The sequence below is a fragment of the Barbus barbus genome (genome assembly GCF_936440315.1).
Source record: "Barbus barbus genome assembly, chromosome: 41".
Taxonomy (NCBI): Eukaryota; Metazoa; Chordata; class Actinopteri; order Cypriniformes; family Cyprinidae; genus Barbus; species Barbus barbus.
The window spans coordinates 11962983-11976483 of NC_136719.1; the positions used below are offsets into that span (position 1 = coordinate 11962983).

The 13501-nt window shown below is 35.3% G+C and overlaps 2 protein-coding genes across 2 annotated transcripts in view; both read right to left on the reverse strand.

The window, feature by feature from the left end:
* The window catches only part of LOC306861073 (ninjurin-1-like), a gene marked incomplete at both ends in the record, with an annotated part of 649099 nt that overhangs the window by 91832 nt on the left and 543766 nt on the right, over positions 1–13501 (reverse strand). The window lies entirely within an intron of this gene.
* The window catches only part of LOC306861070 (biglycan-like), a 30149-nt gene continuing 17696 nt past the window's right edge, over positions 1049–13501 (reverse strand). The window contains exons 3-8 of the mRNA XM_079403142.1: positions 6716–6828; positions 5044–5257; positions 4806–4916; positions 4500–4593; positions 2921–3059; positions 1049–2844 (exon numbers count right to left, since the gene is read on the reverse strand). Of these exons, the coding sequence (XP_079259268.1) occupies positions 2647–2844; positions 2921–3059; positions 4500–4593; positions 4806–4916; positions 5044–5257; positions 6716–6828 (869 nt within the window). The 3' untranslated portion in view covers positions 1049–2646. The remainder of the gene's footprint in view (positions 2845–2920; positions 3060–4499; positions 4594–4805; positions 4917–5043; positions 5258–6715; positions 6829–13501) is intronic.

Consider the following 13501-nt stretch of genomic DNA (forward strand, 5'->3'; position numbering starts at 1 on the left):
AACATGTTATCATTGAACAATCTGGTTATTGAGTAAGCACTACTCTCATTGTCATGTTGGCCAAAAAAATCCTGAAATTAAAATTGATGTAGCTATTCAAATTGTCAAGTGTGGCTGTAGATTGTACATGTTTTCATTATCTGCTGTTGGCATTAAACAATTTAATATACACTATATGGACAAAAGTATTCAGACACCTGATCACTACACCATCAGAGACTTTAATGGCATCACATTCTAAACGGGGCAGATATGGCCTAATTGGGTGTGTCCCACTACTTTTGTCCCTTAGAGAGTCTGACTTGTTGTAACCCAAAAGTTGTGGGTTCGATTCTCAATACCAGCAGGAATTGTAGGTGGGGGAAGTAAATGAACAGCTCTCCCAATCATCCAGTAAAGCATTTGTGAGATCAGGTACACTCACAATCTCTGTTCCAGTTCATCCCAAAGATGTTCTATCAGTTGCACACCAAACTCATCCAACAAAGTCTTTACGAACATTGCTTTGTGCTCTGGGCAACAGTCACGCTGGAATAGAAAAGGGCTTTTCCAAAACTGTTCCCACAAAGTTGGAAGCATAGCACTGTCCAAAATATTTTGGCATGCTGAAGCATTATGAAAATTAATTAATTGGAAATAACAGGCCTAGCCCAACCCCATACCATTATCCCTCCTCCACCAAACTTTACATTGTGACACAGTGCAGTCAGGCAGGTAACGGTCTTCTGGCATCTGCTAAACCCAGACTCGCCCATCAGACTGCCAATGAGAGAGACGTGAGTCTCACAGAACAGGTTTCCACTGCTCCAGTGGCATGTACCATTCTCTTTCATCACTCCATCCATTGCTTGCCATTATACTTGGTGATATGAGGCTTGCATGCAGCTGCTCAGCCATAGAAACCCATTCCATGAAGCTCCCGCCACACAGTTTTGCAGTTATATTAATGCCAGTGGAAGTTTGGAATCTGCTATTCCTAATGCTTCCACTTTCCAATTATACCACCTACAGTTGGCTATGGAATATCTAGCAGGGATGAAATTTCATGAACTGACTTACTGCAAATTTTAATGCAGACTGCATGGCTACAGTAGGTGCCTGATTTTATACATGCGACAACTGAAATACTTTTGTCCATATAGTGTATACAGAAACTTAATCATACAAGTAGTACTCAAGATACATAAATACATCTCAAACAATGTTTTCATAATTTTGTTTTATTTTTATGTATCAAATCTGGAATTTCTCTGACATTGCAACAAGTAGAGTGACCCATTGACATTGTGCTTGATAATGCAATCAATCAATATTTGGCTTTATTGAGAAAAGAGGAGACATTCTTGTTTAACAAGAAGAGCACTGCAAAGGTTTTATTTCACTGAACTCATTAAACTCATGTTAACTCAAGTTTTATTAGTCACAGCTTTCAAACCATGATGGTACACCACTTCTGCTCCTGAAGTCAAGCTGAAAGATATTTTATTGGAACATGCAGTAGTGTGCGGCGCACTAGCGTAAATGCATGCAGAGTCACTGCCAAAGAAAACATGAGAAAAACAACACGCTACAAAGAAAAGATTTGGAATTCATTGAGAAACTGTGCAAAACAACATAGCATTACAATCCTTTTCTGAATCAGCCTCGAACCCAAAAGGGCTGGGTAAAAATATGAGGCATTTGGCTGAATGAAACTCGACGACATAATTATATTGTGTCTGTGTAAAGTTCCTCCATTGCCCTAAAGTACTCCCACAACAATAAGACCCCTGAAGCAAGGAAGCAAGGCAAAAAAGGAGAAAAAAGCAAGCTACAATTTTTACAAACAACACAGATACACTTATTATAAGCACCATGAATTTAACATCTAGATTTAACCTTCCATTTTTAAAATCCCATCCAAACTTCACTGTTAAAAACAACATAAACTAATATAAAATAATAACAATATAACAGTACATATCAATAATATTATTATAAAAGTGTCAAGCAAACAAAGAGCCCTTAAAAAGTGAACTGATAATGTTAAAACATTACTGTAAAACACTTATGAAACAATGACTATTATTATGGTTTTGAGCAAGTTGTAAGAGATCAAATTTCTTTTTGAGGTTTCCATTACTTATTTTTATTGCTCCTTCCTTTTCTCTTTCAGGCCTATTTGCATCAAGAACAATAACTATAAAGATAACGATAACTATATTAGCATTCACACCAACAGATAACATTCTGGTTATTATATGGATGCTGCAGTTTTGTCGTCTGCTCCTTTAAATGCTTGAGCTCTTTATAATGTGGATTCTGATTGGCTGTCATGTTTTTATCATTCATCAGCTGAATAAAATTGGCCTGATAGTAATTCCAACAAAAGTTATCGCTATAGTTGTGGTGTGGACTGTGCTATACTTCTAATTTTATTCTTTAAATTTCTTTAAATTTTTAAAACTACATCTTTATCATTATAGTTAACATACTTGGTGTGAACCTTTAGACTTCATAAACAAATACATCCAATGATACATAATAAAAATGATTTGCAAACACTGTTTGTTGACACCATTTTGGCCCACTTTCTCCAAGTTTTTTCTGTTCTGATTCAATTCCAGCATTGTTTTTTGTCCCCAAATCTCTCTTTTCATCCATTCTCTACTTCTTATAGTTTCCGAACTGAATGGCCAGTCGGTCTCCAACGCAGCGAAAGGTGGCAGGCTGTACCTCCCAGTAGTTAACCGGGTTGCCATAGAGGCTAATGCCATTATAGAAGCTCCTCTTCATGCCAAAACCCCGAGGACAGAAGTCATTCACATCCACTCGACTTATGTTGTTGGAATGAAGGTAGACCACCTGAAATACAAAGCAAAAATCAATGATCGTGCATGTGTGAATGGGACACTTTTTGTTCATTTTTAATATCTCGCACCTGCAGGTACTTCATGTCTGGCAGACCCATGGGGATGCGGTTCAGCCGGTTGTTTTCCAAATGCAGCTCCCTGAGATTAGGGACGTATGATAGGCTGCCGTTCTCAATCATCCGGATGTGGTTGAAACCCAGACCCAATCTGGCAAACAAGCACAAGCACAACAATGAATAAGCAACAGACAATAGATGGGCTGCATACATTGTGACAGGCATCTAGTGAGGTGGAAACACAATAGACTGGAAACACTGTGAACAGGCACTGGGTCAACTGCAGCCCCGCAGGACAAGCTGCACTATAAAAATCCAGCACATGCAGGATTTTTCTGCAAAAAGAGATTTGCATGAGTTAGACTAATATCAGGGTTATTGTTTCACAATTATTTTGGTTTTTACATCCCATATAACATTGTGCAAGAGATACAATAATAAATAAATAATACCAACAAAAGTCTTAAAGTCATTTGTCAAGTTTATATCAAAACAGCTGCAGTACTTGCTGACAATGAAATGTGCCATTGTGGGTACATTTAGCAGTAAATTTGCATTTAGCAGTAAATCTCTAGGGCATCTATGATTCAGCACCATCAGATGGCCATCACAGGAGAACAACTAGTCACTGGATTTGCCAAAGTTATCAAATTCATGGCATATAACCTTTAAATATAGTTAAAAGAAATTATTTGAGGCCATTTGCATTAACCATATGAGAATTATTTGTTTTGTGTGGTCTTTGCTGGTTATTATTGTGATTTCAGACCAGTCGTTATCAAATGGTGGTAGGTTGTTTTACATCAGACAATCCCACTCTGTCTAGTTACTAGCATTTGATCAGAATACACCAAGACATTAACCAATTGAGTTTTGGTGGTAAACAGTTATTAATGTCTTGTTTTCTTAATTTTATGTTACTTATTTTTTTATCTTTCATGTTACACATGATTTGGATTTGGGTTAGTCCAAAATGTCCAAGTGTGTGTCAAATTTGAGTACAAGTCCGTCCAAATTAATTCATACTTCCAGTCTGAGTCCAAGTACCCAAACTCTACTAAAGTCAGACCAACTAGAATTTAATGCAAAAAAAAAAAAAAAAAGCACTTTCAGTTTAGTGCTATTTGTGTTTAGTTATAATGTACACTTCAATGTCAATTTAGCTTTTGCAAACATCCATTTTCTTAATTTATTTAAAAAATATTGTTTCATTGCAAGCTTTTGTCAACACAATAGTTTGTTAACAACACTTTTGAGTTTAAACAAATTAAACTGCCAATTGTGATTTTTTTAAATTATTTTTTAAAGGATAATCCTTGACTTTGAGTGAAATATCTGCAGCTGTTTTCAAGATTTTCAGGAGCCTAAGATGAGAAACATAGGGTTTATAATCACGTACTATTGCTAACAAGTTCAACTGTGTATTTTGTATACACAGTTGAACTTGTATACAAAGTACCCCCCCCCCCCTCCCCCTCCAACATCATTAAAATGTCATACACCAGGTGGCGCTGTTGCTTTATAGAGAGCCCACAGGCTGGGAAAAGGCATGTTGTGTGATGGAGTGCGGGAGAGTTATGAGTTGCTTCACCTGTACAGGTGTTTATAGCGGCTCAGGTCCTCTAGTTCAATTGCCTGGATCTGGTTATTGTCCAAGTGGAGCTCGTGAAGACTGTCAGGGAGGTCTGGAAGGAGAGGAACATTCATCATTATATAAATGGATGTAGCACCACGTCTCTCTGCTCTTAACATTACATTAAAACTCATGCAAATTGTGATTTATGTCCAAAGATATTCCTAAAGCTCATTCAAGTGAGAAACTGCACAGAGTAATTATCCAAATGTTCTTTCTGAAAATAAATACGAGAAAAATTTTCTGATTATTCCAAAGAATCACCTTTTGGTATTCCAGTGAGTTTGGACTCAGAGATGCGCAGGTAGTTGAGTTTCAGGCCTTTAAAAGCGCCGGGCTCAAAGCCGCTGTTCTGAATAGGGTTTCCGCCCATCTCTATAAGAAGCATTCAACATCAGACAGAATATCCCATCACAAAAACCAGCAGGCTCCATCTAAAAAAGGAAATGGTTTGGTCAGACTGTAACATCTATACCACATAATGGCGAGCGCGCATACAAACCAATGCAGTTCATGCTGCCCAGACCAGAGAACGTTCCTTCTGCAACCTCCTTAATACGGTTGTCATGAATGCGCAGCTCTACCAGGGATGGGGGAAGGTTCTTGGGTACCACTGTTAGGAGGTTACGGGAAAAATAAAGCTTTTTTAAGTGTAGGAGGGGTGCGAAGGTTCGCGGGTGGACTTTGGAGATCTTGTTGTTGACCAGTGACAGAGCCTGGCGGGAGACAGGAAGACGTTAGCATTTGTTTCATGGAAAGTCATGAAGACATGATTAATAATAGCTTGACCATGAGCATTAAATATGTACACAAAAACAAATGACTTATAAATGATGTTATAACTTAATGTCTTGTTCATTTTTTCTTCTTCTTCTTCTTTTACAGGCCATGTCAAATATTGTGTTTGGTGAGAGAGGTTGAGTAAATATTAGGGATAAATATTGGGGATAATATGAGTTCTAAGAAGGGAACTAAAACATTCAGTTTGGCACCGGCATGTGTTTCCCGAACTACAGGAGCATTCTTCTTCAGAGACTTGAACTGTTTGAACATCCTGTCAGGCTGTTTTGCACAGAGTGCCAAACGTAAAGTAAACGTGCTGCAAACGACAGACCAATTTTTCAAGAGTTAGCTAAAACATTCTTGTCTCGTTGCTTCTTGTGTAAAATATAGAAAATAAAATCTTAAATATTAATGTTAAAATGTAAATATTCAATTTAAATGTACATCTAAATCTACAGCATTAAAGTAAATAATGACATATTTAGCTAATATGGAGCTTGATGGGCTGCATCAGCCAATGGTCAATCAAACCAAAAACAAAAAAAATCAAGCTGTGAGACTGGCACACATCAGTGAACAGCACAAGAAATCATTCATAAATTTACAGCACTACGAACGTTTCATTTGAAATAATATGTTAGTGTTTTGAGGAACATCATTAATTTTACTTTCAGCCTCATCTATATTTATTTTTCTCACTTATCCCATCATTAAAGGGTTAGTTCACCCGAAAATGAAAATTCTGTCATTAATTACTCACCCTCATGTTGTTCCAAACCCGTAAGACCTTCATCCATCTTCGGAACACAAATTAAGATATTTTGGATGTAATCCGAGAGCTTTCTGACCCTGCAGCAATGGAACTACAACATTCAAGATCCAGAAAGGTAGTAAGAACATCGTTAAAACAGTCCATGTGACAGTGGTTCAACCGTAATTTTCTGAAGCTATGAGAATACTTTTTGTGCGTGAAGAAAAGAAAAGTAACGTCTTTATTCAACAATTTCTTCCGTGTCAGTCTTTGCTGTGCATTCAATGCGAGTACCACAACGCACGGTTGCATCATAAATAAAATAAAATTAAGGATGAACCACTGATGCGACATGGACTATTTTAAATATGCCCTTACTACCTTTCTGGACCTTGAACGTGGTAGTTGTGTTATTAGTGTCTATGGAGGGTCAGAAAGCTCTCCGATTTCATCAAAACAATCTTAATTTGTGTTCCGAAGATGGATGAAGGTCTTACGGGTTTGGAACGACATGAGGGTGAGCAATTAATGACAGAATTTAAATTTTTGGGTGACCTATCCCTTTAACATGGAGTAGAATTTATTGCTTGACCTTCACACTCTCTAGTTCTCATTTCTTTGATCACTATCAGTGTCTTACGTAGAGGTTTGTAAGTCCTTTGAAGTCATTCTCCTTCAGTTCTGTGATGCGGTTGTTCTGTAGGTCCAGGAGTTTGGTGTCTCTGGGAATTTCCTTGGGCACTACAATCAAATCTAAACATGAAGACAAAATGTTTACAGCTAATTTAAAGCTTGTAGGATATAGAGCATACATATCTGTATACAAATGTTTGTACAGAGAGACCATTAGCTCGCCATCTGGTCTGGATTTCCCCATGACAGGGCTTCTTATTCAACATCAAAATAACAGAATTAAATAGTGAATACAATTGAAAATCTTAACAATTACAGCATGTCTTTGACAAGATTTTTAGTTAGATATAAACCAGTTACTGTGGCCAAATGAGGACATTTTCAATTCTGTGTCAGATTTATATTTGCATTAGTTTATCTTTATTGGAGGCGGGTGACCTGAGGATGTTCTGCCAGCACTTTAAATGTGCACTTTAAAAATCATTTGGGTTCTTTTGCCACACATGGACCACATCACAAAACTATATGTAAACTCCAGCAGAACCACATCAAAGCACAAATCCAGCATTGTGTCTGTTTTAACAGTAAAGTGTCCAAGATTCTAAATCAGGCCAATGATTCATGATGATTTCCAGCAGAGCCCAATAATTTATACTAGGCTGGGTTTAACCTCTGTTGCCTTTCAGCCATTTAGAACGTTCTTGAGAACCACAACTGCCAAGCCGTCTAGTTTCCAGGAGGAGGGAAAAGTGAAATCATTGAGATATTAAGCATATCAAAGAAATATATTGATATATTTTGGATTAAATATTAAAAACGTAATCTCTACAGACAGCATCTGTGGCCTGCTGTCAATTACTACAGAAAATCATTTTGACTTGTTTTTCATTAATGAAAAAAACTACTTCTGGATACCTTAATCAACTCAGCATTTTCACAGAAAAGACTTGTGTTTCTGTGTGTTGTAGTGTTTAATATGCTTCTTATTCAGATTCAGATTCTTCTACAACAAGCATGAATGTCAAATAAATGCTGTTATTTTTAACTTTTGAACTTGAACTTTTAGGAAAAATGTATCATGGTTTCCACAAAATATTAAATCAACAACTGTTTTCAACATTGAAAATAATAAGAAATGTCAAATCAACATATCAGAATTATTTCTGAGGGATCATGTGGCACTGAAGACTGGATTGCTGCTGAAAATTCAGCTTTGCATCACAGGAATAAATTACATTTTAAAATATTCAAATAGAAAATAGTTACTTTAAATTGCAATCATATTTCACATTATTACAGTTGTTCCTGTATTTTTAAACCAATAATTTATGCAGTCTTTGCATTGACCTGCTTTGTAATTTTATGCAAATAATATTAGGAATATTAAAATTTATAATCAAGCACTGAATAGAGCACCCCTTAACAATTTGATTAACCAACAGAACTGTTTTTGGGTCTAAGGGGGATAAAATACTGCATGATAATAGCAGAAAATCATGTATGAGCAATAAAAAATTATTTTAAAACTTAATTTCTAAGAAGGTTCTTGTACACAAAACAAAAGAAAATATAGCTGCGAGCAGCGATGACGGGCCCAAGCCGTCAGCATACGCCACCCCGGTGGCATCGATAAAACGGTGCCCAGCGAGCACAAGCATCACAGTAACCCTCTGGCAGTTTGGTTTTAAGGGATACGGCAATTAAAGGGTTAATCCAAACCATCAACTCTGTGAAACACACACACACAGAACAACATATAAAACTTTAAATTCTATGAAAATATATTTTTCATTGGTAGTTGATGTTAGTTAATGCATTTACTAATGCTAACAAATGAGAAATTATTATAGTTACCAAAGGTTTTAATGATTTATAAGCATTTTTTAATGATTTATTTTTCCATTAACTAAAATGAATAATTTTTTCTAACACAAATGAATAAAGTAAAAAATATATTGTTAATATTTAATGTTATTTGTGAATTAACCAATGTTAAAAAACAACATTATTTAACTGTTGTTAATTTACATCATTAATAAATATATACCATTTAATGTTGAAATCAATGTTTTAATGTTTAAAATCAATTCCAAAATGTGTTAATATATTAAATTTTAAAGTTTTATCTTTTGAACATGACTATTTTTCTAATATTAAAAATATTATGTTCATTGTTAGCTCATTGTAAGTTCATACTATCAATGAAGAATTAACATGCTTTAAAAAATATATTTTTCATTGTTAGTTCATGTTAATTAATGCATTCCCTACTGTTAACAAATGAGACTCAATTATAAAGTGTTATCAAAACCTTTAATGCTTTAAGCATTTTTTAAGGATTTTATTGAGAAGTTTAAACAGACTCTCTCTCTCTCTCTCTCTCTCTCTCTCTCTCTCTCTCTCTCTCTCTCCCCCTCCACACTCACTGAACTCACACAGTCAGTCACTCACCCAGTCACCTACCGCACACATTAGAAGCACAGTGACAGGATATCTCTGATAAGTTTTAAAATTTTCTTCTCGCCATAGTGTACTGTAAATTCATGGAATTAATCACATATCCTCAGACTGTCTTGTTCTGTGTTTGGTGTGAATTTGTGGTTTCTGCTTGGAGGTGTATGAATTTGTTTACAGCCCGTTTTGAAAAAAAAAAACACATAAAAAAAAAAAAGCCGACTTCCTGTTGGTCGTAGCTAATGTCTGTAAATTAGAAAGTTGTCCGGCTTAATGTGAACAATTTATGTACCAAGTTTGGTGTCTGTAGCTATCATTATATATATATAATCATTAATAATTATATTCCATTTAATGTTGATCAATATTAATTCCAAAATGTGTTAATATATTATTAAATTTTAAAGTTTCTCTTTTGAACATGACTATTTTTCTAACATTAAAAATATTTTGTTCATTGTTAGTTCATTGTAAGTTCATACTATCAATGAAGAATTAACATGCTGTAAAAAATTATATTTTTCATTGTTAGTTCATGTTAATTAATGCATTCCCTACTGTTAACAATTGAGACTTAATTATAAAGTGTTATGAAAACCTTTAATGCTTTATAAGCATTTTTTAAAGATTTAAAAAAAACAGACCCTCTCTCTCTTTCTCTCTCTCACCCAGCTCCTCAATCCACACAGTCACTCACACCCCACCCCACCCCCACCCCCTCACTCAGCTGCAGGCTGACAGGGAACTCTCACTCATAGAAGCATTGTAACAACTGTCTGATAGTTTTTAAATTTTCTCCTCTGCATAGTGTATTGTAAATTCATGAAATTAATCACATATCCTCAGACTGTATTGTTCTGTGTATGTAATTTTTTATGAAGTGTTTGGAAGCTGCTCTTAAAAGATAAAAAAAAAAAAAAACTCTTTTTTACTGTAACTTTAATAAATTGCCATTAAATCATCGTTCAAGATATCCAAAATCCGTCCGCAATTTAGCATCTTCAGTATTTTGGCATCATGAGAAAAAATGTTTGGTGTGATTTACGTGTTTCTGCTTTGAGGAGTATGAATTTGTTTACAGCCCGTTTTAAAAAAAAACCCACATTAAAATAAATATAGCCGACGTCCTGTTGGTCGTAGCTAATGACTGTAAATTAGAAAGTTGTCCGGATTAATAAGAACAATTTATGTACCGAGTTTGGTGTCTGTAGCTAAAACTAACCCCCCCATTTTTGACAAAAGGTGGCGCTATAGAGTGCCTCTTCCACGCCCGTTTATGAGGTTTTTCCAGTGTCTAACTATCATTAAAATGGATATGTGTGTTGAGTTTCATGACATTCTAAACATGTTATCTGCCTCAAAATCACCAGAAACGAATTTTCAACTTTGACACGTTGCCATGGCAACATAATTTTAGATATCAATATTCCCTTCACAGTTTTACATCGGCCGTGTTTTGACATTATTCTGGTGAAGTTTGAAGCAAATCGAGTAAAAATAAGATGCTGAATTCAAATAATTTTGAAAACGACACACTTCCTGCAGCCAGTTGGTGGCGCTATAACTTTCAGTCATAATAGTCACATCTATCCGATCGGCATCATACAACGAACAAATCACTGAAGTTTGATCTACATCATACAATGTATGTGGACGTTATTAGGCATTTCCTGGGTCTCATTTTTCGCCATAACTTCATCGCCTCGCCACGGGCAAACCGTTCGACATATCAAAAATATCTTCGCAATTTAGCGTCCCCAATGTCTTGAGATCATGTTCACCGAGTTTGGTGGCAATCGTATGGAAATCCTCAGAGGAGTATATCAAATTCCAGAGCATGCGCTTTTTAAACAGCCCTGAATAGCCGACTTCCTGTTGGGCGGAGCCTATGACATGCTGCGCGGAAGTTGTTCGGCTCAATGAGTTCTATATGTGTACCGAGTTTCATATGAATACGTGCAAGTATGTGTGAGCTATACATCAAGCTTTCTGACAATTTTCCAGGGGGCGCCGTAGAGCCCCTGTGCCACGCCCGGGTCCCAGCCTCAGCGGCGTCCTAATGGCCGCAGGTTCCAATGTGCGTGCCGATTTTCGAGAGTTTTCGGGCACGTTAAGGCCCCCAAAAGTGCCCGGATGATTGAAATAAAAAAAAAAAAAAAAAAAAAAAAAAAAAAAAAAAAAAAATAAATATAGCTGCGAGCAGCGATGACGGGCCCAAGCCGTCAGCATACGCCACCCCGGTGGCATCGATAAAACGGTGCCCAGCGAGCACAAGCATCACAGTAACCCTCTGGCAGTTTGGTTTTAAGGGATACGGCAATTAAAGGGTTAATCCAAACCATCAACTCTGTGAAACACACACACACAGAACAACATATAAAACTTTAAATTCTATGAAAATATATTTTTCATTGGTAGTTGATGTTAGTTAATGCATTTACTAATGCTAACAAATGAGAAATTATTATAGTTACCAAAGGTTTTAATGATTTATAAGCATTTTTTGATGATTTATTTTTCCATTAACTAAAATTAATAATTTTTTCTAACACAAATGAATAAAGTAAAAAATATATTGTTAATATTTAATGTTATTTGTGAATTAACCAATGTTAAAAAACAACATTATTTAACTGTTGTTAATTTACATCATTAATAAATATATACCATTTAATGTTGAAATCAATGTTTTAATGTTTAAAATCAATTCCAAAATGTGTTAATATATTAAATTTTAAAGTTTTATCTTTTGAACATGACTATTTTTCTAATATTAAAAATATTATGTTCATTGTTAGCTCATTGTAAGTTCATACTATCAATGAAGAATTAACATGCTTTAAAAAATATATTTTTCATTGTTAGTTCATGTTAATTAATGCATTCCCTACTGTTAACAAATGAGACTCAATTATAAAGTGTTATCAAAACCTTTAATGCTTTAAGCATTTTTTAAGGATTTTATTGAGAAGTTTAAACAGACTCTCTCTCTCTCTCTCTCTCTCTCTCTCCCCCTCCACACTCACTGAACTCACACAGTCAGTCACTCACCCAGTCACCTACCGCAAACATTAGAAGCACAGTGACAGGATATCTCTGATAAGTTTTAAAATTTTCTTCTCGCCATAGTGTACTGTAAATTCATGGAATTAATCACATATCCTCAGACTGTCTTGTTCTGTGTTTGGTGTGAATTTGTGGTTTCTGCTTGGAGGTGTATGAATTTGTTTACAGCCCGTTTTGAAAAAAAAAAACACATAAAAAAAAAAAAGCCGACTTCCTGTTGGTCGTAGCTAATGTCTGTAAATTAGAAAGTTGTCCGGCTTAATGTGAACAATTTATGTACCAAGTTTGGTGTCTGTAGCTATCATTATATATATATAATCATTAATAATTATATTCCATTTAATGTTGATCAATATTAATTCCAAAATGTGTTAATATATTATTAAATTTTAAAGTTTCTCTTTTGAACATGACTATTTTTCTAACATTAAAAATATTTTGTTCATTGTTAGTTCATTGTAAGTTCATACTATCAATGAAGAATTAACATGCTGTAAAAAATTATATTTTTCATTGTTAGTTCATGTTAATTAATGCATTCCCTACTGTTAACAATTGAGACTTAATTATAAAGTGTTATGAAAACCTTTAATGCTTTATAAGCATTTTTTAAAGATTTAAAAAAAACAGACCCTCTCTCTCTTTCTCTCTCTCACCCAGCTCCTCAATCCACACAGTCACTCACACCCCACCCCACCCCCACCCCCTCACTCAGCTGCAGGCTGACAGGGAACTCTCACTCATAGAAGCATTGTAACAACTGTCTGATAGTTTTTAAATTTTCTCCTCTGCATAGTGTATTGTAAATTCATGAAATTAATCACATATCCTCAGACTGTATTGTTCTGTGTATGTAATTTTTTATGAAGTGTTTGGAAGCTGCTCTTAAAAGATAAAAAAAAAAAAAAAATCTCTTTTTTACTGTAACTTTAATAAATTGCCATTAAATCATCGTTCAAGATATCCTAAATCCGTCCGCAATTTAGCATCTTCAGTATTTTGGCATCATGAGAAAAAATGTTTGGTGTGATTTACGTGTTTCTGCTTTGAGGAGTATGAATTTGTTTACAGCCCGTTTTAAAAAAAAACCCACATTAAAATAAATATAGCCGACGTCCTGTTGGTCGTAGCTAATGACTGTAAATTAGAAAGTTGTCCGGATTAATAAAAACAATTTATGTACCGAGTTTGGTGTCTGTAGCTAAAACTAACCCCCCCATTTTTGACAAAAGGTGGCGCTATAGAGTGCCTCTTCCACGCCCGTTTATGAGCT